At 53.7% G+C, this 26,251-nt stretch overlaps 1 protein-coding gene across 1 annotated transcript in view; it reads left to right on the forward strand.

Moving 5' to 3' along the window:
- The first annotated feature begins 2,218 nt into the window (after positions 1-2,218).
- Positions 2,219-26,251, forward strand: part of LOC147108902 (zinc finger protein 341-like) — a 40,319-nt gene continuing 16,286 nt past the window's right edge. The window contains exons 1-6 of the mRNA XM_086005853.1: positions 2,219-2,459; positions 6,593-6,788; positions 15,202-15,286; positions 17,487-17,674; positions 20,294-20,478; positions 21,369-21,577. Coding sequence (XP_085861979.1) covers positions 2,286-2,459; positions 6,593-6,788; positions 15,202-15,286; positions 17,487-17,674; positions 20,294-20,478; positions 21,369-21,577 — 1,037 coding nt within the window. The 5' untranslated portion in view covers positions 2,219-2,285. The remainder of the gene's footprint in view (positions 2,460-6,592; positions 6,789-15,201; positions 15,287-17,486; positions 17,675-20,293; positions 20,479-21,368; positions 21,578-26,251) is intronic.

The following is a 26,251-nucleotide window of genomic DNA, read 5'->3' on the forward strand; positions in this document are numbered from 1 at the left end:
CCAAAGCAGATTAGAATGTTACCGGGCCCTAAAAAGAGAATATAAACTGGCAGACTATCTCTCGACCATCAGAGACACAAAACAGAGACAGACCCTCACCAGGTACAGACTAAGCGACCACCAACTGGCAATTGAAAAAGGAAGATACAAGAAATCCTGGCAGCCTAGAGAGAATAGAATATGTGATCAATGTCTGGCCGGCGAGGTTGAGACAGAGATGCATTTCCTCCTAAAATGCGAAAAATTCAACACAATAAGAAACATATTATTTGACAAGCTCAGCCAAACAACCCCAGGTTTCAAAGAATTGGATGACCTGTCAAAATTAAGATTAGTCCTGGGAGAAGGAGACAGACCATACCTTGGTGCCAAATATGTAACAACATGTCACAACCTGAGGACTGTTTAAAATTAATACTGAATGTACCCAACGATGTTCAACGACTTTAAATTAATATTGTTTAAACTAATATTGTATGTACCCAACGAAGGTCAAAATTGTTTGACACCTACAGAATGTTGGAAAACTCTACTTTTTGTTATGTAAGCTTTGGCAATATGGTTCCCTGTAAACTTTCATGCCAATAAAGCATTTGAATTGAATTGAATTGAATTGAGAGAGAGGGGAGGGGGAGAGAGAGAGAGAGGGGAGGGGGAGAGAGAGAGAGGGGAGGGGGAGAGAGAGAGGGGGGGGAGGGAGAGAGAGAGGGGGGGAGAGAGCGGGGGAGAGAGAGAGGGGGAGGGAGAGAGAGAGGGGGGGAGAGAGCGGGGGAGAGAGAGAGGGGGAGGGAGAGAGAGAGGGGGGGAGAGAGCGGGGGAGAGAGAGAGGGGGAGGGAGAGAGAGGGGGGGAGAGAGCGGGGGAGAGAGAGACGGAGGGAGGGGGAGGGAGTGAGACGGAGGGAGGGGGATGGAGAGAGGGAGGGAGAGTGAGAGACGGAGGGAGGGGGAGGGAGGGAGACAGACGGGGAGTACGACGAGCTGGTGCTCTTGCAGAGAGTCGGCACGGGCTCGACGGGCCGAATTACCTCTTTCTGTGCTGTAACCATTCTATGATTGAATGGTGGAGCAGGCTCGAGGGCCGAATGGCCTACTCCTGTTCCTATTTTTCCTACAGCCAGGTCACGGAGAGGCGGAATTGCAAACCAGCCGATTCTCGTGTCTGGTTGATTTCGGTGGAAGTGAAAACCGGGCGGTTTCCACAACGGGCGATACGTCAGTTTCACTCAGTTGAGAAATGACCCCGAGGTTTGTCGACCTCTTGGTCCGAAGAGCGGGGTGGGGGTTTAAACCCCATCTCTAAGCTGCCCGTCCAGCACAAGGAGGCGGACCGTGAGATTTGGGAGCGTTTTAATTGCATTTTTTCTCTGGAACCTAAAGAATCCAGTGAGCATCCTTGGTGAGATAAACTGTGAGGAGAATATTTCAGTGAGCGAGGGGTCAATCTCTGGAACAGGCTCCCTAGGGAGATGGTGGAAGCAGTTAGTATTGATTCAGTCGAATGCAAATTAGATTTCTTTCAGAAAATTACATTTTGGGACACAGTCTGACGTAATAAAACTCACTGTGCACATGGTTTGAGTATAAAGCAAGGCTTTAATCAACTTGTTTCAGAACATGGAGGTCTAGTTGTACTTCACTAGTTCCTTGTCTTACAAAATGTCCCTGGCAAGCTGGGGCCCACGCCCGAGTATTTATACTCCTTGGACGGCGCCACCAGCTGGCCGTCCAGCGTTATTTCACGAGTAGTTTCTTGATGAATGATGAGATTTATAACACAGTCTATGAGTAATTTGAGACGTGCCGTGTGGGGAGTGTAGCGATGCTCGGGAGGAACAGGTTCCCAAAGCTCTCCACCACTGGGGGTTTTCCTCGCCTCGTGTCTGGGTCTGTTGTAGACTCATTGATAGAGATTGATCGCTGTGATTGGTCAACAACCCCATTATCATTGGATCAGGCGACTGCCGAGATGGTAGAAGGCGAACTAGATGAACCTGGGTCTTACTTCATTCAGTGATTTTCCTAAGAAAATCCCTCTGGTCCCGTTAGCGTGAGACAAAGTCGGGAGAGGGCGTAAGCAATGTTCCCTGTAATTGGCGGCGTGGCTCATTCAAATTTTGGCGCGTGCGTGGTTCCTCCCGTGTAGAAGCCGCTGCACGGTCTCCGCGGGATCTCCAGACCGCCGCCCAGCCCAACAGAACCGTTGGTTTGTTAAGTTGTGTCTTTTAAAAATAATCAATTGGTTTTCCTCTGTGTTTTTAACTCTGTTCTGCAGAGCAGTCATAACATGCACCCGGGGGCCTCGTACATTCCCCCGCCTCCGCCTCCCGCCATGGCGCCGCAGGTCCAGCCCAGCTCCAACGGGAACGCGGTGGTACAGGTCTACAGCACGCTGGCGCCGATGAACGGGAACTCCTCCGAGGGACAGTCACTGGCAATGCAGCACTTCCAACAGATCCAGGTACCCACCCCGTCACTGGACGCAAAGGGCAGGCATCGCCGCTGCCATCGGGGATTGTATTAGAGGGCGGGGTTAATGGCGAGACCGAGAACGTGACCGGATGGTGTGACACTCCGAGAATGATACAGCACAGGAGGAGGCCATTCGGCCCATCGTGTCTGTGCCCGCTCTTTGAAAGAGCTCTCCAATTAATCCCACTGCCCCCGGCTCCTTCCACACAACCCTGCAAATCTTTCCTTTTCAATTATTCATCCGATTCCCGTTTCAAAGTTATTCTCAGTATCCTGTGTGTATCTCACAAGCATGGAATTGCATAGTCGGTGGGGAGCTGCCTAGCTGACAAATCCCACCGCCCCGCTCTCCCCCTGTACCTCGCTCTGTACTCCCACTGCCCCGCTCTCCCCCTGTACCTCGCTCTGTACTCCCACTGCCCCGCTCTCCCCCCGAACCTCGCTCTGTACTCCCACTGCCCCGCTCTCCCCCTGTACCTCGCTCTGTAGTCCCACTGCCCCACTCCCTCCCCCTGGACCTCCCTCTGTAATCCCACCGCCCCGCTCTCCCCCTGTACCTCGCTCTGTAGTCCCACTGCCCCGCTCCCCCCCCGGACCTCGCTCTGTACTCCCACTGCCCCGCTCTCTCCCCCCGGACCTCCCTCTATAATCCCACTGCCCCGCTCTCCCCCTGTACCTCGCTCTGTACTCCCACTGCCCCACTCCCTCCCCCTGTACCTCGCTCTGTAATCCCACTGCCCCGCTCTCTCCCCCCGGACCTCCCTCTGTAATCCCACTGCCCCGCTCTCTCCCCCCGGACCTCCCTCTAATCCCACCGCCCCGCTCTCCCCCCGGACCCCCCTCTGTACTCCCACTGCCCCACTCCCTCCCCCTGTACCTCGCTCTGTAATCCCACTGCCCCGCTCTCTCCCCCTGTACCTCGCTCTGTAATCCCACTGCCCCACTCCCTCCCCCTGGACCTCCCTCTGTAATCCCACCGCCCTGCTCTCCCCCTGTACCTCGCTCTGTAGTCCCACTGCCCCGCTGTCCCCCCGGACCTCGCTCTGTACTCCCACTGCCCCGCTCTCTCCCCCCGGACCCCCCCCCCCTGTAAGCCCACTGCCCAGCTCTCCCCCTGTACCTCCCTCTGTAATCCCCCTGCCCCACTCTCCCCCTGTACCTCGCTCTGTACTCCCACTGCCCCGCTCTCTCCCCCCGGACCTCCCTCTAATCCCACTGCCCCGCTCTCTCCCCCCGGACCTCCCTCTATAATCCCACTGCCCCGCTCTCCCTCTGTACCTCGCTCTGTACTCCCACTGCCCCACTCCCTCCCCCTGTACCTCGCTCTGTAATCCCACTGCCCCGCTCTCTCCCCCCGGACCTCCCTCTGTAATCCCACTGCCCCGCTCTCTCCCCCCGGACCTCCCTCTAATCCCACCGCCCCGCTCTCCCCCCGGACCTCGCTCTGTACTCCCACTGCCCCACTCCCTCCCCCCGGACCTCCCTCTGTAATGCCACTGCCCCGCTCTCTCCCCCCGGACCCCCCTCTGTAATCCCACTGCCCCGCTCTCTCCCCCCGGACCCCCCTCTGTAATCCCACTGCCCCGCTCTCTCCCCCCGGACCCCCCTCTGTAATCCCACTGCCCCGCTCTCCCCCTGTACCTCCCTCTGTAATCCCCCTGCCCCGCTCTCCCCCCTGTACCTCGCTCTGTACTCCCACTGCCCCGCTCTCCCCCTGTACCTCCCTCTGTAGATTCACTGCCCCGCTCTCTCTCCCCGGACCCCCCTCTGTAATCCCCCTGCCCCGCTCTCCCCCTGTACCTCCCTCTGTAATCCCACTGCCCCGCTCTCCCCCTGTACCTCGCTCTGTACTCCCACTGCCCCGCTCTCTCCCCCTGGACCTCCCTCTGTAATCCCCCTGCCCCGCTCTCCCCCTGTACCTCGCTCTGTACTCCCCCTGCCCCGCTCTCTCTCCCCGGACCCCCCTCTGTAATCCCCCTGCCCCACTCTCCCCCTGTACCTCCCTCTGTAATCCCACTGCCCTGCTCTCCCCCTGTACCTCGCTCTGTACTCCCACTGCCCCGCTCTCTCCCCCTGTACCTCGCTCTGTACTCCCACTGCCCCGCTCTCTCCCCCCCGGACCCCCCTCTGTAATCCCACTGCCCCGCTCTCTCCCCGGACCTCGCTCTGTACTCCCACTGCCCCGCTCTCTCCCCCTGGACCTCCCTCTGTAATCCCACTGCCCTGCTCTCCCCCCGGACCTCCCTCTGTAATCCCACTGCCCCGCTCTCTCCCCTGGACCTCCCTCTGTAATCCCACTGCCCCGCTCTCCCCCCGGACCTCCCTCTGTAATCCCACTGCCCCGCTCTCTCCCCTGGACCTCCCTCTGTAATCCCACTGCCCCGCTCTCCCCCCGGACCTCCCTCTGTACTCCCACTGCCCTGCTCTCCCCCCGGACCTCCCTCTGTAATCCCACTGCCCTGCTCTCCCCCTGGACCTCCCTCTGTAATCCCACTGCCCCGCTCTCTCCCCCCGGACCCCCCTCTGTAATCCCACTGCCCCATTCTCTCCCCGGACCTCCCTCTGTAATCCCACTGCCCTGCTCTCCCCCTGGACCTCCCTCTGTAATCCCACTGCCCCGCTCTCTCCCCCCGGACCCCCCTCTGTAATCCCACTGCCCCGCTCTCCCCTGGACCTCGCTCTGTACTCCCACTGCCCCGCTCTCCCCCCGGACCTCGCTCTGTAATCCCACTGCCCCGCTCTCTCCCCCTGGACCCCCCTCTGTACTCCCACTACCCCGCTCTCTCCCCCCGGACCTCGCTCTGTAATCCCACTGCCCCGCTCTCCCCCCGGACCCCCCTCTGTAATCCCACTGCCCCGCTCTCTCCCCCCGGACCCCCCTCTGTAATCCCACTGCCCCGCTCTCTCCCCCCGGACCTCGCTCTGTAATCCCACTGCCCCGCTCTCCCCCCGGACCCCCCTCTGTAATCCCACTGCCCCGCTCTCTCCCCCCAGACCTCGCTCTGTAATCCCACTGCCCCGCTCTCTCCCCCCGGACCTCCCTCTAACCCCACTGCCCCGCTCTCCCCCCGGACCTCGCTCTGTAATCCCACTGCCCCGCTCTCTCCCCCTGGACCCCCCTCTGTACTCCCACTACCCCGCTCTCTCCCCCCGGACCTCGCTCTGTAATCCCACTGCCCCGCTCTCCCCCCGGACCCCCCTCTGTAATCCCACTGCCCCGCTCTCTCCCCCCAGACCTCGCTCTGTAATCCCACTGCCCCGCTCTCCCCCTGTACCTCCCTCTAACCCCACTGCCCCGCTCTCAGTAGCCCATACCTCACTTGTCTTTAAATATACAGAACCCTAAAAGATCACAGTTTGGCTGTTCTGGGTTGTCCATTCGGGCAGGACCCCGATGGCAGGGTCCGGCTGTATCTGGACCATTCTGGGGCTGCTGGGTGCTTTAACTTAACCTGAGGTTTCCGTCTCTCTTCCTCCAACGGAGAGTTTGTTCAGAGGTCATAGATTTGACTGATTGACCTTCCCTCCTGTCATGGTTTAGTTTGAAGTGATTTTGGATTGACCTTTTCCTGTACTGTTTCTCTTGTCTCCCCTATTACATAAAATTACAGAATGTACAGCACAGAAACAGGCCATTCGGCCCAACGGCTCCGTGCCGGTGTTTATGCTCCACACGAGCCTCCTCTCACCCTCTTCATCTCACCCCATCAATATATCCTTCGATTCCTTTCTCCCTCATGTGTTTATCCAGCTTCCCCTTAAATGCGATTCGCCTCAACCACTCCCTGTGGTAGCGAGTTCCACATTCTCACCACTCTCTGGGTAAAGAAGTTTCTCCTGAATTCCCTATTGGATTTATCAGTGACTCTCTCCTATTTATGGCCCCTAGTTCTGGTCTCCCCCACAAGTGGAAACACACACTCTATGTCTACCCTATCAAACCCTTTCATAATTTTAAAGACCTCTATCAGGTCATCCCTCAGTCTTCTCTTTTCTGGAGAAAATAGCCTCAGCCTTTCAGATTTAAAGAAGCGGAATTTCTGCATCAGCCACAGCCCCCGTGCCGGTGAGTTTGAGCGTGCTCTGTGTATTCAGTCACTTGCCTTTGTGCCGGGTCACCAGGTCCCCAGCCAGTGTGTGGAGAGCTCGCCATTCACCACCCCGCCCGTCTACAGTCCCGGGAAGCAAGGCTTCAAAACCAAGACCAGCAGCATCATCACCACCTCCGCACTCCACTCGGGCACCAGCGACCTCGCCGCCTTCGACTCCGATGGCGGGAAGAACAGGCATTCCAAAGACGTGATGGGCGGTCAGGAAGGTAAGGCCGCCAGCCCCAGCTGGAGGTGACCCTCCATTCTCACTTCCGTCTCTCAGTCAGAAGGTCGTGGGTTCAAGTCCCCACTTCAGAGACTTGAGTACAAAGATCCAGGCGGACACTTCAGTGCAGTGCTGAGGGAGTGCCGCACTGTCAGAGGTGCTGTCTTTCGGATGAGATGTTAAGCCGAGGCCCCGTCTGCTCTCTCGGATGGATGTAAAAGATCCCACAGCCACTATTTCGAAGAAGAGCAGGGGAGTTATCCCTGTGTTCAGGCCAATATTTATCCCTCAACATCACTAAAAACAGATTATCTGATCATTATCGCATTGCTGTGTGTGGGAGCTTGCTGTGCGCAAATTGGCTGACGTGTTTCCTACAACAATGACTCCACTTTAAAAAGTGCTTCATTGGCTGTGAAGCGCTTGGGGCTGCCCTGAGGTGGTGAAAGGCGCTATAGAAATGTAACTTATTTCTATCAGGACCTGCGACAAAAAGAATTTGGTTTTCCTGACCAGTCAACTTGGGCGTTGAATAGAATTAATTCACACGCAAGCAGGACCTTTGTGACTCTCGAGGCTGATTTGGGGTGGTGGGGGGGGAGTGAACTTCAGCTCCATGTGGTAACCATCATCGATGAGGTGAAACGTGTGTATCGACCAGGGACCTCTCTTATTTCCCCCCATCCCTAGTGTCAGTTGGTGCAGCGGTAGGGACGTCATTGCGCCTCTGGGTTTCAGGAGCTGCGGTAAAGGAAAGTCAGTCAGAGTTCCTGCTCCTGATCGTCAGTAACGCCCCTCCCCTGCCCACTGAGGCCAGGATTAGAGTCAGAGGGGGAGAAATTCGGTGGAGCCGTAAACGGGGCGCCAAGCTCGCCTGGACGCCGGAATTAGCGCAGCGATCGGAGCAGCAGCGATCGCCGGAAATTCAGCTTGAGCGCCCCAAGAGGGAGACGGGGCGAGGCTCGAGGCGCTCCGCGTCCCTCTTAGGGCGCTGAAACTGAATATCGCAGCACAACGTGCCGCAGCGCCACACGCTGCGGCACGGCGCGCTGCGGTACTGCAGGCCTTCCTCCCATTCTTAAGGGGGAGGGGCCTGCACCAGCGCGATGAGCGATCGCGAGTGCCGGCAAAAGAGCCCGGCACCGAGGAGAAGTGCCGGGCTCTCGGAAAACAGCCGGCACTGCCCGGGGGGGAAGAACAGGAGGCCGGGGACGGAGGTGCTGGCAGGCGGCCGCCGAAAAAAACGGCCGCCCCGCACCTCCACCTTAATTTGCGCCACTGCCGCCACAGGTAGGCCCCGGGAACCGGGCGCGATTAGCGAGCGGCGCTACAGAGGCGGTCGCTGCCAAATGTCGCGATCGGGGCGGTAGCGGGGCGCTGCGCACACCGATGACGTCATCGGTGGCAGCGCAGCGCAACAGGCTAACGCCATTAGCGCCCCAGCTAAATATCGCGGGAGGCGTGGCCAGTGGCGCTAAAGCCACTGAGTGCCCTCTTTAGGCGCTAACTGGTGGCGCAGCCCACCGAATTTCTCCCCCAAAGAGTCATCGAGTTACACAGCACAGAAAGAGGCCCTTCGGCCCATCGTGTCCGCGCCGGCCATCAAACCCTGTCTATTCTAATCCCATTTCCCAGCACTTGGTCCGTAGCCTTGTATGCTATGGCATTTCAAGTTCTCATCCAAATGCTTATTGAATGTTGTGAGGGTTCCTGCCTCTACCACCCTTTCAGGCAGTGAGTTCCAGATTCCAACCACCCTCTGGGTGAAAAAGTTTTTCCTCAAATCCCCTCTAAACCTCCTGCCCCTTACCTTGAATCTATGCCCCCTGGTTATTGACCCCTCTACTAAGGGGAAAAGTTCCTTTCTATCTACCCTATCTATGCCCCTCATAATTTTGTACACCTCAATCAGGTCCCCCCTCAGCCTTCTCTGCTCTAAGGAAAACAACCCCAGCCTGTCCAGCCTCTCTTCATAGCTGAAGCGCTCCAGCCCAGGTAACATCCTGGTGAATCTCCTCTGCACCCTCTCCAATGCAATCACATCCTTCCTATAGTGTGGCGACCAGAACTGCACACAGTATTCCAGCTGTGGCCTAACCAGCGTTTTGTACAGCTCCATCATAACCTCCCTGCTCTTATATTCTATGCCTCGGCTAATGAAGGCAAGTATCCCATATGCCTTTTTAACCACCTTATCTATCTGTCCTGCTGCCTTCAGGGATCTATGTACATGCACACCAAGGTCCCTCTGATCCTCTGTCCTTCCTAGGGTCCTACCATTCATTGTGTATTCCCTTGCCTTGTTAGTCCTCCCAAAATGCATCACCTCACACTTTTCAGGGTTAAATTCCATTTGCCACTGTTCTGTTCATCTAACCAACCCATCTATGTCATCCTGTAGCCTGAGGCTCCCCTCCTCGCTATTTACCACCCCACCAATTTTTGTGTCATCTGCAAACTTGTTTGGTTGGTGAGTATTTCTCTCTTTTCATTACAAGCTTGAATTCTGTGGTGTTAAATTTCTAGGGGCTCTGTTGTGGTGAGGACAGTTGGTAAATAAAGCGCCCTAGAGTATACCTGTAACTGGGGTATTGAATAAATTTTTAGATTAATTAAAGGAGTAAGTCATGGCAGGAGAGCTCAGACCCGTGTTCTGCTCCTCCTGCTCTATGTGGGAAATCAGGGACGCTGCCAGTGTCCCTGGCGACCATGTGTGCGGGAAATGCATCCAGCTGCAGCTACTTGTAGACTGCATTGTGGCGCTCGAGCTGCGGGTGGATGAATTTTGGAGCATACGCGATGCTGAGAGGCTCGTGGATAGCACGTTTAGCGAGTTGTTCACGCCTCAGGGTAGGGCAGCACAGGGGGTGACCATCAGGCGGAGCAACAAAGGCAGGCAGGTAGTGCAGGGAACCCCTGCGGACATCCCCCTTTCAAACAAGTATACCGCTTTGGATACTGTTGAGGGGGATGACTCACCAGGGGAAGGCAGCAGCAGCCAACTTCCTGGCACTGGCGGTGCTCCTGCTGCCCAGGAAGGGGGGAAAAAGAGTGGGAGAGCAATAGTGGTAGGGGATTCTATAGTAAGGGGAACAGATAGGCGTTTCTGTGGCCGTAGACGTGAATCCAGGATGGTTTGTTGCCTCCCTGGTGCCAGGGTCAAGGATGTCACTGAGCGGCTGCAGGGCATTCTGGAGGGGGAGGGTGAACAGCCAGTGGTCGTGGTCCACATTGGTACCAACAACATAGGTAAAAAGAGGGATGAGGTCCTGCAGCAAGAATTTAGGGAGCTAGGTGAAGGATTAAAGAGCAGGACCTCAAGGGTTGTAATCTCTGGATTACTCCCGGTGCCACGTGCTAGTAAGTATAGGAATAGGAAGATAGAACAGATGAATGCGTGGCTAAAGGGATGGTGCAGGGGGGAGGGCTTTAGTTTCCTGGATCACTGGGTCTGCTTCTGGGAAAGGTGGGACTTGTACAAGTCGGACGGTTTACACCTGAACCAGAGGGGAACCAATATCCTTGCGGGGAGGTTTGCTAGCACTGCTGGGGGGGGTTTAAACTAACTTGGCAGGGGGATGGGGTACAGAGTGGAGCTATAGTAGGGGGTGATTTACAGCCAAATACAGAGGGAAAAACAAGTCAGCTGGGAAGGCAAAGCAAATATGTGAAGGCAAAAGAGAATATGGCAGGGCTGGAAGGCATTTATTTTAATGCAAGGAGTCTTGCAAATAAGGTGGATGAACTGAAGTTGTTGTTGAACACATGGGAGTACGATATTGTTGCTATCACGGAGACATGGTTGAGGGAGGGTCAGGACTGGCAGCTCAATATTCCGGGGTATAGAATCTTCAGGCGAGACAGAGGGGGGTGTAAAAGGGGAGGGGGTGTTGCAATATTAATTAAGCAGTCAATTACTGCTGTAAGGAGGGATGATATATTAGCGGGTTCCTCTAATGAGGCCATATGGGTAGAACTTAAAAACAAAAAGGGGGCAAGCACTTTGCTGGGAGTGTACTATAGGCCCCCAAACAGTCAGGGGGAGATAGAGGAACAGATATGTAGGCAAATCTCAGAAAAGTGCGAAAATAATAGGGTAATAATAGTGGGGGATTTCAACTTCCCCAATATAAATTGGGATAGTCAGAGTGTGAAAGGCTTAGAGGGTGCAGAATTCTTAAAGTGCATCCAGGAGAGCTTTTTGAGCCAACATGTAGAAAGTCCTACAAGAGAGGGGGCGGTACTGGACCTAATTCTGGGGAATGTAGCTGGGCAAGTGGTGGAAGTGTCAGTAGGAGAGCATTTTGGCGACAGTGACCACAATTCGGTGAGATTTAAGGTGGTCATGGAAAAAGACAAAGACGGCCCGGAAATAAGGGTTCTAAATTGGGGGAAGGCCGATTTTAATATGATAAGGCAGGATCTGGCCAAATTGGACTGGGAGCAGCTACTTATAGGAAAATCCGCCTCAAAACAGTGGGAGACTTTCAGAAGGGAAATAGAGAGAGTACAACGCCAACATGTTCCTGTAAAGGTCAAGGGTGGGACCAACAAGCAAAGGGAACCTTGGATGACAAGGGATATACAAAAATGCATTAGAAATAAAAGGGGGGCTTTTGGCAGTTACAAAAGACTAAAGACGGAAGAAGCCCTAGAGGAGTATAAAAAATGCAGGGGCATACTTAAAAAAGAAATTAGGAGGGCGAGGAGGGGCCATGAAATAACACTGGCGAGCAAAATAAAGGAAAATCCTAAGATGTTTTATAAGTATATTAAGGGCAAGAGGATAACCAGGGAAAGGGTAGGGCCCATTAGGGACCAAAGTGGCAATCTGTGTGTAGAGCCAGAGGATGTAGGCGGGGTTTTAAATGAATTTTTTGCATCTGTGTTCACTATGGAGAAAGACGATGCAGACATAGAAATCGGGCAAGGGGGCTGTGACATACTTGAACATATTAGCATCGAGAGGGAGGAGGTGCTAGCGGTTTTAGCAGGCCAAAAAGTGGATAAATCCCCAGGCCCGGACGAGATGTATCCCAGGCTGCTGTGGGAGGCAAAGGAGGAGATTGCAGGGGCTCTGACACAAATTTTCAGAACCTCTCTGGCCACAGGGGATGTACCAGAGGACTGGAGAACAGCTAACGTAGTACCATTATTCAAGAAGGGTAGCAGGGATAAACCAGGGAATTACAGGCCAGTGAGCCTAACATCTGTGGTAGGGAAATTATTGGAAAAAATTCTGAGGGACAAAATTAGTCTCCACTTGGAGAGGCAAGGATTAATCGGGGATAGTCAGCATGGCTTTGTCAAGGGTAAATCATGTCTGACAAATCTGATTGAATTTTTCGAGGGGGTGACTAGGGGGGTGGATGAGGGAAATGCTGTGGATGTGGTTTACATGGACTTCAGTAAAGCTTTTGACAAAGTCCCGCATAGGAGACTGGTCAAGAAGGTAAGAGCCCATGGGATCCAGGGTGCCTTGGCGCGTTGGATCCTAAACTGGCTGAGTGGCAGGAGGCAGAGGGTGATGGTCGAAGGTTGCTTTTGTGACTGGAAGCCTGTGTCCAGTGGGGTACCTCAGGGATCGGTGCTGGGTCCCTTGTTGTTTGTGATCTACATAAATGATTTGGATGAGAATGTAAAAGGTATGATCAGTAAGTTCGCAGATGACACGAAAATTGGTGGGGTGGTAAATTGTGAGGAGGAAAGCCTCAGGCTACAGGACGATATAAACGGGTTGGTCAGATGGGCGGAAAAGTGGCAAATGGAATTTAACCCTGAAAAGTGCGAGGTGATGCATTTTGGATGGACAAATAAGGCAAGGGAATACACAATGAGTGGTAGGACCCTAGGAAGTACAGAGGGTCAGAGGGACCTTGGTGTACATGTACATAGATCCCTGAAGGCAGCGGAACAGGTAGATAAGGTGGTTAAAAAGGCATATGGGATACTTGCCTTCATTAGCCGAGGCATAGAATATAAGAGCAGGGAGGTTATGATGGAGCTGTACAAAACGCTGGTGAGGCCACAGCTGGAGTACTGTGTGCAGTTCTGGTCGCCTCACTATAGGAAGGATGTGATTGCTTTGGAGAGGGTGCAGAGAAGATTCACCAGGATGCTACCTGGGATGGAGCGCCTCAGCTATGAAGAGAGGCTGGACAGGCTGGGGTTGTTTTCCTTGGAGCAAAGAAGGCTGAGGGGGGACCTGATTGAGGTGTACAAAATGATGAGGGGCATAGATAGGGTAGATAAAGAGGAACTTTTCCCCTTAGTAGGGGGGTCAATAACAAGGGGGCATAGATTCAGGGTAAGGGGCAGGAGATTTAGAGGGGATTTGAGGAGGAACTTTTTCACCCAGAGGGTGGTTGGAATGTGGAACTCAATGCCTGAAAGGGTGGTAGAGGCAGGAACCCTCACAACATTCAAGAAGCATTTGGATGAGCACTTGAAATGCCATTGCATACAAGGCTATGGACCAAATGCTGGAAAATGGGATTAGACTGGACAGGGATGGATGGGCGGCGCAGACACGATGGGCCGAAGGGCCTCTTTCTGTGCTGTAAAACTCTATGACTCTATAACTTACTGATCATACCTCCTACATTCATATCTAAATCATTAATGTATACTACAAACAGCAAGGGACCCAGCACCGATCCCTGCGGTACACCACTGGACACAGGCTTCCAGTCACAAAAACAACCTTCGACCATCACCCTCTGCCTCCTGCCACTAAGTCAATTTTGGATCCAATGTGCCAAATTGCCCTGGATCCCATGGGCTCTTACCTTCTTGACCAGTCTCCCATGTGAGACTTTGTCAAAAGCCTTACTAAAGTCCATGTAGGCTACATCAACTGCACTACCCTCATCCACACACCTAGTCACCCCCTCGAAAAATTCAATCAAATTGGTCAGATATGATCTTCCCTTGACAAAGCCATGCTGACTATCCCTGACTAATCCTAGCCTCTCCAAGTGGAGACTAATTCTGTCCCTCAGAATATTTTCCAATAATTTCCCTACCACTGATGTTAGGCTCACTGGCCTGTAATTCCCTGGTTTATCCCTACTACCCTTCTTGAATAATGGTACTACGTTAGCTGTTCTCCAGTCCTCTGGCACCTCCCCTGTGGCCAGAGAGGTTCTGAAAATTTGTGTCAGAGCCCCTGCAATCTCCTCCTTTGCCTCACACAGCAGCCTGGGATACATCCCGTCTGGGCCTGGGGATTGGGAAGAGCTGTGCTGCCTCCCATGGTGAATATCCTAGTGACGTTCACCGCGTCGGCTCATCAATGAGGAATGGCCGCTTGGGTGAGGAACTTGGAGAGAGGTTGACTCCGTACTCCGACTCGTCAACCCGGAGGGGAAAGGGGTCAATGTGAGTGTAACAGAGACACGGGGGGGGGGGGGGGGAGGGATTGGCGGGGAGCAGCTATGGTCTGTCGCATTGAGGTGCGTCTGTCATTGCCTCTCGTGCAGCATTGGGGGCAGTGCGATGCAGCAGGGCTCCGGGTTCCTCCAGTGAAGAGTTGGGGCACTCCTGGGCTCCGGGTTCCTCCAGTGAAGAGTTGGCGTGTAGGTAGGAGCCCTCGGGCTCCGGGTTCCTCCAGTGAAGTGTTGGTGTGTAGGTAGGAGCCCTCGGGCTCCGGGTTCCTCCAGTGAAGAGTTGGTGTGTAGGTAGGAGCCCTCGGGCTGCAGGTGCTTCCAGTGAAGTGTTGGTGTGTAGGTAGGAGCCCTTGGGCTCCGGGTGCCTCCAGTGAAGAGTTGGGGCACTCCTGGGCTCCGGGTTCCTCCAGTGAAGAGTTGGTGTGTAGGTAGGAGCCCTCGTGCTCCGGGTGCCTCCAGTGAGGAGTTGGCATGTAGGTAGGAGCCCTCGGGCTCCGGGTGCCTCCAGTGAAGTGTTGGTGTGTAGGTAGGAGCCCTCGGGCTCCGGGTGCCTCCAGTGAGGAGTTGGTGTGTAGGTAGGAGCCCTCGGGCTCCGGGTGCCTCCAGTGAGGAGTTGGTGTGTAGGTAGGAGCCCTCGGGCTCCGGGTGCCTCCAGTGAGGAGTTGGTGTGTAGGTAGGAGCCCTCGGGCTCCGGGTGCCTCCAGTGAGGAGTTGGTGTGTAGGTAGGAGCCCTCGGGCTCCGGGTGCCTCCAGTGAGGAGTTGGTGTGTAGGTAGGAGCCCTCGGGCTCCGGGTGCCTCCAGTGAAGTGTTGGTGTGTAGGTAGGAGCCCTCGGGCTCCGGGTGCCTCCAGTGAAGAGTTGGTGTGTAGGTAGGAGCCCTCGGGCTCCGGGTGCCTCCAGTGAAGAGTTGGTGTGTAGGTAGGAGCTCCTGAAAACATTCTACATGAGCCAAGAATCGAGGACAAGGAGCAATAGGAAATGGAAATCCGAGTGAGTGTCGCAAACTTGTTTCTCTTTGTGTTTCAGGAAAAGGAAAATTGCAAAAGCTAAAATGCAACTATTGTGACAAGATGTTTGCCAAGAACTTTGACCTCCAGCAGCACATTAGAAGGTACGAGGGTGGGTTTCCCTATGGGACATGGTCCAAGGGATAGACAGCCACTGGTGCCTGCCTCTCCTCTCCTGACTGGCTTATCATAGAATCATACAGCACAGTAGGAGGCCATTCAGCCCATCATGTCTGTGCCGGCTCTTTGAAAGAGCTCTGCAATTAGTCCCACTCTCCCCTGCCCTTTCCCCATAGCCCTGCAATCTTTTCCTTTTGAAGTATTTATCTAATAAGTTACTATTGAATCTGCGTCCACCGCCCTTTCAGGCAGCGCATTCCAGATCACAACAACTCGCTGCGTAAAGAAATCTCTTCATCTCCCCACTGGTTCTTTTGTCAATTACCTTCAATCTGTGTCCTCTGGTTCTCGACCCTTCCGCCAATGGGAACAGTTCCTCTCTGTCTACTTTATCAAAACCCCTCATGATTTTGAACACCTCTATCAAATCTCCTCTCAATCTTCTCTGCTCTAAGGAGAACAACCCCAGTTTCTCCAGTCTATCCACGTAACTCAAGTCCCTCATCCCTTGTACCATTCTAGTAAATCTCCTCTGCACCCTCTCCAAGGCCTCGACATCCTTCCTAAAGCGTGGTGCCCAGAATTAGACATAATACTCCAGCTGAAGCCTAACTAGTCATTTATAAAGGTTTAGCAAAGGTGGTAAAAGTATCGATCAAAAATTGAAGATGTTTTACAGTGTCAATCCTGCCCCTCCGCTCCCCGTGTATTGGGACGTGTTAGTTGATATGAGGCAAGCCTCTCCTGCAGGCTTACTCCATTGTCCCATTGTGGACAATCTCCCCATTTAATCCCCTGAGGAATACTTCTGCGTTAATACTCCCTGATCTCCAGGGCGGTGTGTGGGATCTTGATCCTCTCGCCTCCCCTGTTGCCCCCTGCACCTAGCCCTTCACACTGCAGCCCCAACCACATGAGCCACTGGGGCCCATTTTCATGCCTGTAGCCGGCGCAGGTGGGAGCTGAGATGACCTCGTCAAGAGATGGAGAGTCTTGTTAACGGTAGGTTTCTACCTGGGATGGAGCTTGGGAGAGGGGGGCTCTCCTATCTGTCGGGGATGGGGGGGTATCCTCCATTTTGGCGGACTGTCGAGATTGCGCTGCTCGCAACCACTGTCTCGCGCGACCTGGGTCAGACCCGGCCTCCGTCTCCCATCAGGAGAACACCTAGACCTGGCGTGGGATCAGTTCTGAGGTGTATTTGTTCAACGGCTCCCCCCTCCAGCCCCCTGCACTTCTCGGCCGTGGCTCAGTGGGCAGCACATTCACCTCTGAGTCAGAAGGTTGTGGGTTCAAGTCCCACTCCAGAGACTTGGGCACAAAATCTAGGCTGGCACGCCCAGTGCAGTACTGAGGGAGTGCCGCACTGTTGGCGGTGCCATCTTTCAGATGAGATGTTAAACCGAGTGAATGTAAAAAATCCACAGCACTATTTTGAAGAAGAGTAGGGGAGTTCTCCCCGGTGTCCTGACCAATATTAATCCCGCATCCAACATCACTAAAAAAAACAGATGATCTGGTCATTATCACGATGCTGTTTGTGGGAGCTTGCTGTGCGCAAATTGGCTACTGCATTTCCCACATTGGCAGAAGAACCAAAGGCGACATCAGGAAAACTTCTTTTACGCAGCGAGTGGTTAGGATCTGGAATTCACTGCCTGAAAGGAGGGTGGAGGCAGATTCAATCGTGGCTTTCAAAAGGGAATTGGATAAGTACCTGAAGGAAAAACAATTTGCAGGGCTACGGGGAAAGGGCGGGGGGAGTGGGACTCGCTGAAGTGCTCTTGCAGAGAGCCGGCACGGGCTCGACGGGCCGAATGGCCTCCTACTGTGCTGTAACCATTCTATGATTCTACAACAGCAACTACACTTCATAAGTACTTCATTGGCTGTAAAGCACTTTGGGACGTCCTGAGGTGGTGAAAGGCGCTATAGAAATGCAAGTCCTTTCTTTTAACACCTGATTTAGCATCTCACAGGGTTGTGTCTAAGTGTGTGTTGAAGGACGGGGCTCCAAGTGCTCAATGGCACGTTCTAGATTGGGCGCCGCCATCCTGCGACATTCCCTTTGGTTGATTTGTAGCGAAGTGCGTTGAACTTTTTTTTAGTTGGAACGCCCTGTAACCTCTGGGCTTCCTGATCGACCTCTAGCCTCTGACCTCTGGTTCCCCTTTTTATTTGCAGCCACACCGGGGAGAAGCCGTTCCAGTGCATCGTCTGTGGCCGAGCCTTTGCTCAGAAATCCAACGTCAAGAAGCACATGCAGACCCACAAGGTGTGGCCAGCGGGCGTCTCCCGCTCCTCCGTCTCCATGCAGGTGGTGACCGTCCACTCGGAAGACACGGGGGACCCGGAGGAAAGCGAGGTCACAGGTCAGTTGCGTGGCTGCGGTGCGGGTGCGTGCGAGCGACGTTTTCGTACTCGTGTCGGGAATAGTAACGCTCTCGGCTCTTTCCAAACTCTGTGTGTGTGTTGATCCTGGAGAACGGAATTCATCCGAGATCCCAGGTCAGTGAGAGTACAGCCAGATGCAGCTTAAAACTGGAGTGGGGAGAGTCCAAAACTAGGGGTCACTAACCATGCTCCCTGTGAGCTGCGCTTCGTTCTGCGCGGCCTGTTTCTTTCAGTGCGCGGTCCCTTTAAATATCTGTGCGGCGCGGTGTTTACATTGTAAAGGTCGGTGAGCGGCCCGCGCGTGACCTTTCCCGTTACTGTGTGGCCGCGCGCTCGCACCACAGCTGGATCATGGGTCACCTATATAATAGAGTCACTAATAAATCCAACAAGGGTTTCAAAAGATTGACACGGATGACAGCAGAACTGAGGGGGTTATAAATCTCGGGAAAGATTGAACAGGCCGGGGCTCTTTTCTCTAGAAAAGAGAAGGCTGAGGGGTGAGCTGATAGAGGTCTTTAAAATTATGATGGGGTTTGATAGAGTGGATACAGAGAAGATGTTTCCACTTGCAGGCGAGACCAAAACTAGGGGCCATAAATATAAGACAGTCACCGATAAATCCAATAGGGAATTCAGGAGAAACTTCCTAACCCAGAGAGTGGCGAGAATGTGGAACTCGCTACCACAGGGAGTGGTTGAGTCGAATAGTATAGATGAAGGAGTGGAGCATAAACATTGGTAAGTAGGGCTGATTGGCCTGTTTCTGTGCTGTACATTCTCTGTAATAAAGCCCCCTTACTCTGCCCTAACAAGTTGCCTCAGCCCCGCCCTCCCACCAGCATGTCCTACTACACCTAATCCCACACCAGCCCTCCTGCAGCCTCTACTGGAGATTGCCAATTGGTGCTGAATCAGTTTTGTGCAGTTGCGCCTGTACCTCCTTGGAAATGGATTGCGATCTTCCAGCACATAATCTAGGCTGACACTCCCAGTGCAGTGCTGAAGGAGTGCTGCACTGTCGGAGGTGCCGTCTTTCGGATGAGACGTTAAACCGAGGCCCCCGTCTGCTCTCTCGGGTGGATGTAAAAGATCCCGCGGCACTATTTCGAAGAACAGCAGGGGAGTTCTCCCCGGTGTCCTGGCCAATATTTATCCCTCAACCAACATCACTAAAAATAGATTAAATGGTCATTTATCACATTGCCATTTGTGGGATCTTGCTGTTTGCACATTGGCTGCCGTGTTTCCTACATTACAACAGTGTCTACAATTTAAAAGTACTTAATTGGCTGTAAAGTGACTTAGGACAACAACAACTTGCATTTATATAGTACCTTTTCAAAGAAGAACATACTTAAGGATGTGATAGGAGCAGGAGTAGGCCATTCGGCCCCTCGAGTCTGCTCCGCCATTCAATAAGATCATGGCTGATCTTCGACCTCAACTCCACTTTCCCGCCCTATCCCTGGATTCCCTTAGTGTCCAAAAACCTATCGATCTCAGCCTTGAATATACTCAACGACTCAGCATTCACAGCCCTCTGGGGCAGAGAATTCCAAAGATTCACAACCCTCTGAGTGAAGAAATTCCTCCTCATCTCAGTCTTAAATGGCCGACCCCTTATCCTGAGACTATGCCCCCTGGTTCTAGACACTCCAGCCAGGGGAAACAACCTCTCAGCATCTACCCTGTCAATCCCCCTCAGAATGTTATGTTTCAATGAGATCACCTCTCATTCTTCTAAACAGAAGAGGATATAGGCCCATTCTACACAATCTCTCATCATAGGACAACCCGCTCATCCCAGGAATCAATCTAGTGAACCTTCGTTGCACCGCCTTCTAAGGCAAAACTGTACACACTACTCCAGGTGTGGTTTATTGCCTGAATCTGAGTGACTATCGTTGGAGACTGGGTGACACACTGGGTTAGACAATGTCCATTCACCTCCAATACCTGGGTTCAAAACCGCTCAGGCCGGTGGGGGTGAAAGTCCCCTCTGTCTGCTGGTCAGGATTCTATGTGAGGTGGGTTTATGAACACTCTTGTTCCACTTCTTATTTACAGCACAGAACAAGGGGGCATAACCTTAAAATCAGAGCCAGGCCATTCAGGAGAGAAGTTAGGAAACGCTTCTTCACACAAAGGGCTGGTAGAAGTGTGGAACCCTCTCCCACAAAAAGGGATAATAAATCTGAGATCAATAAGTTTTTGCTAACCCAAGGGTCTTAAGGGATATGGAGCCCAGGGCGGGTGGATGGTGTTACGATACAGATCAGTCACTGAATGGCGCAACAGGCTCAAGGGGCTGAATGGCCTACACCGGCGGTACTAATTGGCAATATCACCAGAAAGCTACGGGATGACGGGTATGGGAAAGTGTCAGACTGGGGTGAGTTGGACAGTATTCTGAGGTTGTAGCTGTGATGGATCGATGGAGGGTAACTTTGCTTCCACCCGGCGCTACCCCTGATACTGACACGGGGGCGGGGAGATTGGGAGCACCTCGGATGAGGTCATTGTCAGATATCTTTAACAAGCCTTTGTCTTTTCTCTCTCTCTCTCTCTCTCTCTTCTCTGGTTTGCCCTTAAAGCGGAATTATCGGAAATCTCCGCGCAGCATCCGCACCAGAACTCCGACAGCCAATCGGGAGACGGCAGCGGGGAGCCGAAGCAGATGGTGGTGATCGACAGCTCGTACCAGTGCCAGTTTTGCCCCTGTAAATTCGTCACTTACTTCCAACTCAAGTCGCACATGATCCAGCACAAGAACCAACAGGTACTGCCCGCACCCTGCCCGTCTTCAGTGGGCAGTGGAGGCAGTTTCAGTCAAACAGAGGGGTGGGCGGTTCTGGTGGGTCAGCCCAATCGGAACAGGATTAGGACATTCACCCCTCGAGCTTGTTCGCCATTCCGTGAGATCATGGCTGATCGGTATCTTAACTCCCATCTACCCGCCTTGGTTCCGTAACCATTAATAGTCTTGCCCAACAAAAATCTATCAGTCTTGGTTTTGACATTCTCAATTGACCCCCAGCCACAACAGCTTTTTGGGGGGGAGAGTTCCAGATTTCCACTCCCCTTTGTGTGAAGAAGTGCTTCCTGACATCGCCCCTGAACGGCCTGGCTCTAATTTTAAGGTTCTGCCCCCTTGTTCTGGACTCCCCCCCACCAGAGGAAATAGTTTCTCTCTATCCACACTATCAACTCCTTTAATCATCTTAAACGCCTCAATTAGATCACCCCTTAATCGTCTATACTCAAGGGAATACAAGCCTAGTCTCTGCAACCTGTCCTCGGAATTTAACCCTTTTAGCCCCGGTATCCTCTGGTCAATCTGCGGTGCTCCCCCTCCGAGGCCAGTGTATCCTTCCTGGGGTGCGGGGCCCAGAACTGAACGCAGTGTCTAGATGGGGTCTGACCAGAGCTCTATATAACTGTAGCATAACTTCCGCCCTCTTGTATTCCAGCCCCCTCGAGATAAAGGCCAACGTTCCATTCACCTTGTTAATTATTTTTTGTCCCTGTCCACTAGCTTTTAGTGATTTTTGTACATGGACCCCTAAATCTCTCCACTCCCCCACAGCATCCTTCATTGGATGTTAGAATGAATATATATTGGCGCCGTCCTTGGCTTGTGTTAATGTTTATGCCGTGCTCCCCTCTCAGGTGTACAAGTGCGTGGTGAAGAACTGCACGCAGACCTTTGTGAAACTCGAGGAGTTTGTCGAGCACATCAAGAACCACGATGATGAGATAACGTATCGTTGCCACCTCTGCAGTAAGATCTTCCCATCACTCTACGAGTTAGGGGTGCACCAGTATTCTCACAGCCTGTACCCCCAACAGGCACCCAAGAAAGGCCCCACTTTTTACAGGTGAGGCTGTACCATTGGATTGATAGCAAAATACTGTAGATGCTGGAAATCCGAAATAACAACAGAAAATGCTGGAAAAACTCAGCAGGCCAGGCAACATCCATGGAGAGAAATTAGAGTCGACGTTTCGGGTGAACCCTTTTTCAAAACTGGAAAGGAAATGAAATAGATCGAAGGCAGGGCTGGGATAGAACAAAAGAAGTAAAGAGACATTAAGAGGTATTCAAAACGAGACGAGATGGTGATAGGACAGTGGAGACAAAAGACGGCTCTAGATTAGGTGTGAAATGCACTGGCAGAATGGGAGACGGCTGCCATGTGGGAGAGAAAAAAAAGGAAAGGGGGGGTGGGGGGGGAAGCCAAAACAAAGGGGTGGATAAAAAATATAAGTAAAAATGTAATAAGGGCCGAGGTTATGATCTGAAATTGTTGAACTTGATATTGAGTCCGGAAGGCTGTAAAGTGCCTAATCGGAAGATGAGGTGCTGTTTGATGCGCTATCAATTACTCATAAAAGACTGAGAGTTAAGAGAGTAACTAAAGGCTTTTATTAACAAAAGAATGAAGGTCTGCCTCGAGTGGTCGACCGGTCCAGAATACAAAGGGCTGGGGAGCAGTCACCTTTACACTAGGACTTGTGGGAGGAGTCAGCCGAGGCATGTCCAGGCATGTACACAGTGGAATACAAACAGTGGTTTACCACATTCACCCCTTGTTTAAAATTGAGTCCGGCGGGGTGAAGTGTATTAAAAGTTAGTGTATTGGAGTCTCTCCGGAGGTCTTGTCTGCCGCTGTGATCGGCGTGGCGACGGCAGGGGTAGTGGAGCTTCCGGCGTCGAATCCTGCGTAGGCTGTGGCACCGGCGTGTCGTCCTCGTAGATGTCGAGCGGGTCGCGGGGCCCAGGCCTGCCGTCTACTGGGGCTGGATATCGGGTCGTGGGGGGGGGGGGGTGGTAGTGAGTAGTGGGTTACTGCGGCCCCCGAGGGTGCAAGGTCTCTTATGGAGACTGTGTCCTCCCGCCCGTCCGGGTATGCAATGTAAGCATACTGGGGGTTGGCGTGGAGGAGGTCGACCCTCTCGACCAGGGGGTCCGTTTTATGGGTCCTCACGTGTCTTCTCAGTAGGACCGGCCCTGGGGACGTCAGCCATGGCGGTAGCGATGTCCCCGATGTGGACTTCCTTGGGAAGACAAACATTTTCTCATGAGGGGTGGCGTTAGTGGCAGTGCAGAGCAGTGACCGAATAGAGTGGAGCGCATCGGGGAGCACATCCTGCCAGCGGGAGGTTGGAAGGCCCCTAGACTTTAAGGCTAGCAGGGCGGCCTTCCAAACTGTCACATTTTCTCTTTCCACCTGTCCGTTCCCCCGGGGGTTGTAACTGGTGGTCCTGCTTGTGGCAATACCCCTAGTTAGCAGGTACTGACGGAGTTCGTCGCTCATAAACGATGAGCCCCGGTCGCTATGGATATAGCTGGGGAAACCGAACAGGGTGAAGAGGTCGTTCAGACATTTAATGACCGTGGCACTGGTCATGTCCGGGCAGGGGATGGCAAACGGGAGTACTCATCAATAATATTGAGGAAGTACACATTGCGGTCGGAGGAGGGGAGAGGCCCTTTAAAATCAACGCTCAGGCGCTCGAAGGGGCGAGTGGCTTTTATCAGGTGGGCCCTGTCTGGTCTATAAAAGTGCGGTTTGCACTCAGCGCAGACTTGGCAGTTCCTGGTCATGGTCCTGACCTCCTCAATAGAGTAAGGCAGGTTGCGGGCCTTGATGAAGTGGAAGAACCTGGTGACCCCCGGGTGGCAGAGGTCATTGTGGAGGGCCCGCAGTCTATCGATCTGCGCGCTGGCGCAGGTGCCACGCGATAGCGCATCCGGAGGTTCATTGAGCTTCCCGGGCCGGTACAAGATCTCGTAATTGTAGGTGGAAAGTTCGATTCTCCACCTCAAGATCTTGTCATTTTTGATTTTGCCCCTCTGCTTGTTGTTAAACATGAAAGCAACTGAACGCTGGTCAGTGAGCAGGGTAAATCGTTTTCCGGCCAGGTAGTGCCTCCAATGACGCACAGCCTCCACAATCGCCTGGGCCTCCTTCTCAACAGCGGAGTGTCTGGTCTCCGGGCCTTGGAGGGTTCGTGAAAAGAAGGCCACAGGTCTCCCCGCCTGATTGAGGGTAGCGGCCAGGGCAAAGTCGGACGCGTCGCTTTCCACCTGGAAGGGGATGGATTCGTCCACTGCGTGCATGGTGGCTTTGGCAATGTCCTCCTTGATACGGTGGAAGGCTAAGCGGGCCTCTGCCGTCAAGGGAAAAGAGGTGGACTTGATCAGCGGACGGGCCTTGTCCGCATAGTAGGGGACCCACTGGGCGTAATAGGAGAAAAACCCTAGGCACCTCTTCAGGGCCTTGAGGCAGTGGGGCAGTGGGAGTTCCATAAGGGGACGCATCCGGTCGGGGTTGGGGCCGATGACTCCGTGTTCCACAACACAGCCAAGGATGGCGAGGCGGTTTGTGCGGAATATGCACTTCTCCTTGTTATATGTCAGGTTCAGGAGTTGGGCGGTGCGGAGGAATTTTTCGAGGTTTGCGTCATGGTCCTGCAAGTCACGGCCGCAGATGGTCACATTGTCCAGATATGGGAAAGTGGCCTGCAACGCATTTTGATCTACCATCCGGTCCATCTCCCTTTGGAAGACGGAGACCCCGTTGGTGACGCCAAAGGGAACCCTAAGGAAGTGATAGAGGCGGCCGTTTGCCTCAAAGGCAGTATACTGGCGGTCCTCAGGGCGGATAGGGAGCTGGTGGTACGCTGATTTCAGGTCAATGGTCAAGAAGACGCGGTACTGCGCGATCTGGTTGACCATATCAGCTATGCGGGGGAGTGGGTAGGCGTCCAGCAGGGTGTAGCGATTTATTGTCTGGCTGTAGTCGATGACCAGGCGCTGCTTCTCGCCGGTCTTAGCGACCACAACCTGGGCTCGCCAGGGGCTGGTGCTGCCCTCAATAATCCCTTCCTTCAGGAGCCGCTCCACTTCGGTTTTAATGAAAACCCTGTCCCCGGCACTGTATCGCCTGCTCTTTGTGGCGATGGGCTTACAGTCGGGGGTGAGGTTAGCAAACAGTGGGGGGGGGGGGTGACTCTGAGTGTGGAGAGGTTGCACCTGGTGCGCGGCGGGCAATTTGGAAGCTGCTGGCTGCGGACTGTGAGTGGGGGTAGGGGTCCACCGTACGCCATCATAACACTTTTAAGGTGGCACTGAAAATCTAACCCCAGCAGGACGGCAGCGCAGAGGTTGGGCAGGACCAGAAGTTTAAAATGATCGTACACAGTCCCGTCTACTACGAGTGTCACCACGCAGTAGCCGCCGATGTCCGCCGACTGGGACTCGGAGGCCATAGAAATCCGCTGGTGCGCAGGCAGGACTGGGAGAGAGCAACGCCGCACCGTGTAGGGGTGGATGAAGCTCTCCGTGCTCCCAGAGTCAAAAAGGCAGATTGTATCGTGACCATTTACCTTAATGTCCATTGTGGAACTGGCCAGCTGGTGCGGTCTCGCTTGGTCCAGTGTAACGGATGCCAGCGTATGGGTCGGTGTGTCGCTGCGGGTATCAGATGAGGTGGTGTTGGGGGCCTGCTGCATTCCGGCTGTCGTCCAAGATGGCGGCGTCCATGATCCCCATGTGGCTGGAGGCGTCCAAAATGGCTGCTGTACCGGTGGTTCGCACATGGCCGGGGAGGCCCAAGATGGCGGCCCGCATGGCCCACACGCGGCGCTGCTGGGGTTCGGGGTGGCTTTGGCCCTGCAGACGCTAGCGTAGTGTCCCTTCTTCCCGCAGCCCGAGCAGATCGCGTTTTTCGCCGGGCAGCGCGCTCTGGGGTGTTTTGCCTGGCCACAGAAGTAGCATTTCTGGCCTTGGGGCACTGCTGTCTGGCCTTGGGACACTGCTGCGGTAGTTGGGCCGTTACTGGGGTGTGGCTGGGGTGGCACGGCGCTATGAGGCGGTCCTACCGTGTCCCAGGCTGTCATTCCCCGCGGCGTCCACGGTGCAGAGGAGTAGGCGTCCATGCCCCGGTAGGCTGCATCCAATGATAGTGCGAGTTCAGAGGCCTTGTTGAGGTCGAGGTCACTCTGCTCCAACAGTCGCTGTCGGGTGTAATTGGATCTGTGGCCCGCTACAAAAGCGTCCCGGATAAGTTCCTCTGTGTACACGGCGGCCTTTACATCCTTACAACCACAGGCCCGGCCAAGCACAGACAGTGCCTGAAGGTATTCCACGGTCGATTCCCCAGGTGGTTGTTTACGACTCCCCAGAAGGTGCCTGGCGTACACTTCGTTCACTGGGCGCGTGTACTGGTCCTTGAGGAGCTTGATAGCGTCCGCGTACGAGGTCGCGTCTTGGATGACCGAGTACACTCGGTTCACTTTGGAGGTCAGGACATCCAGTTTGTCCTCGTCCGATTTGATTGCTGCGGAGGCGGTCAGGAATTTTTCGAAACACTTAAGCCAGTGAGTAAACTTGGTGGATGAGTCCGCCTCCCGATGATCTAAGTCCAGGCATGCTGGTGTGAGGATCTTCTCCATTATAAAAATTTTGTCAATAAAATTAATGCGCTATCAATTACTCATAAAAGACTGAGAGTTAAGAGAGTAACTAAAGGCTTTTATTAACAAAA

This window comes from Somniosus microcephalus, chromosome 13, assembly GCF_052327205.1.
Source record: "Somniosus microcephalus isolate GS21.2 chromosome 13, FLI_Smic_1.0, whole genome shotgun sequence".
NCBI classification, from domain to species: Eukaryota; Metazoa; Chordata; class Chondrichthyes; order Squaliformes; family Somniosidae; genus Somniosus; species Somniosus microcephalus.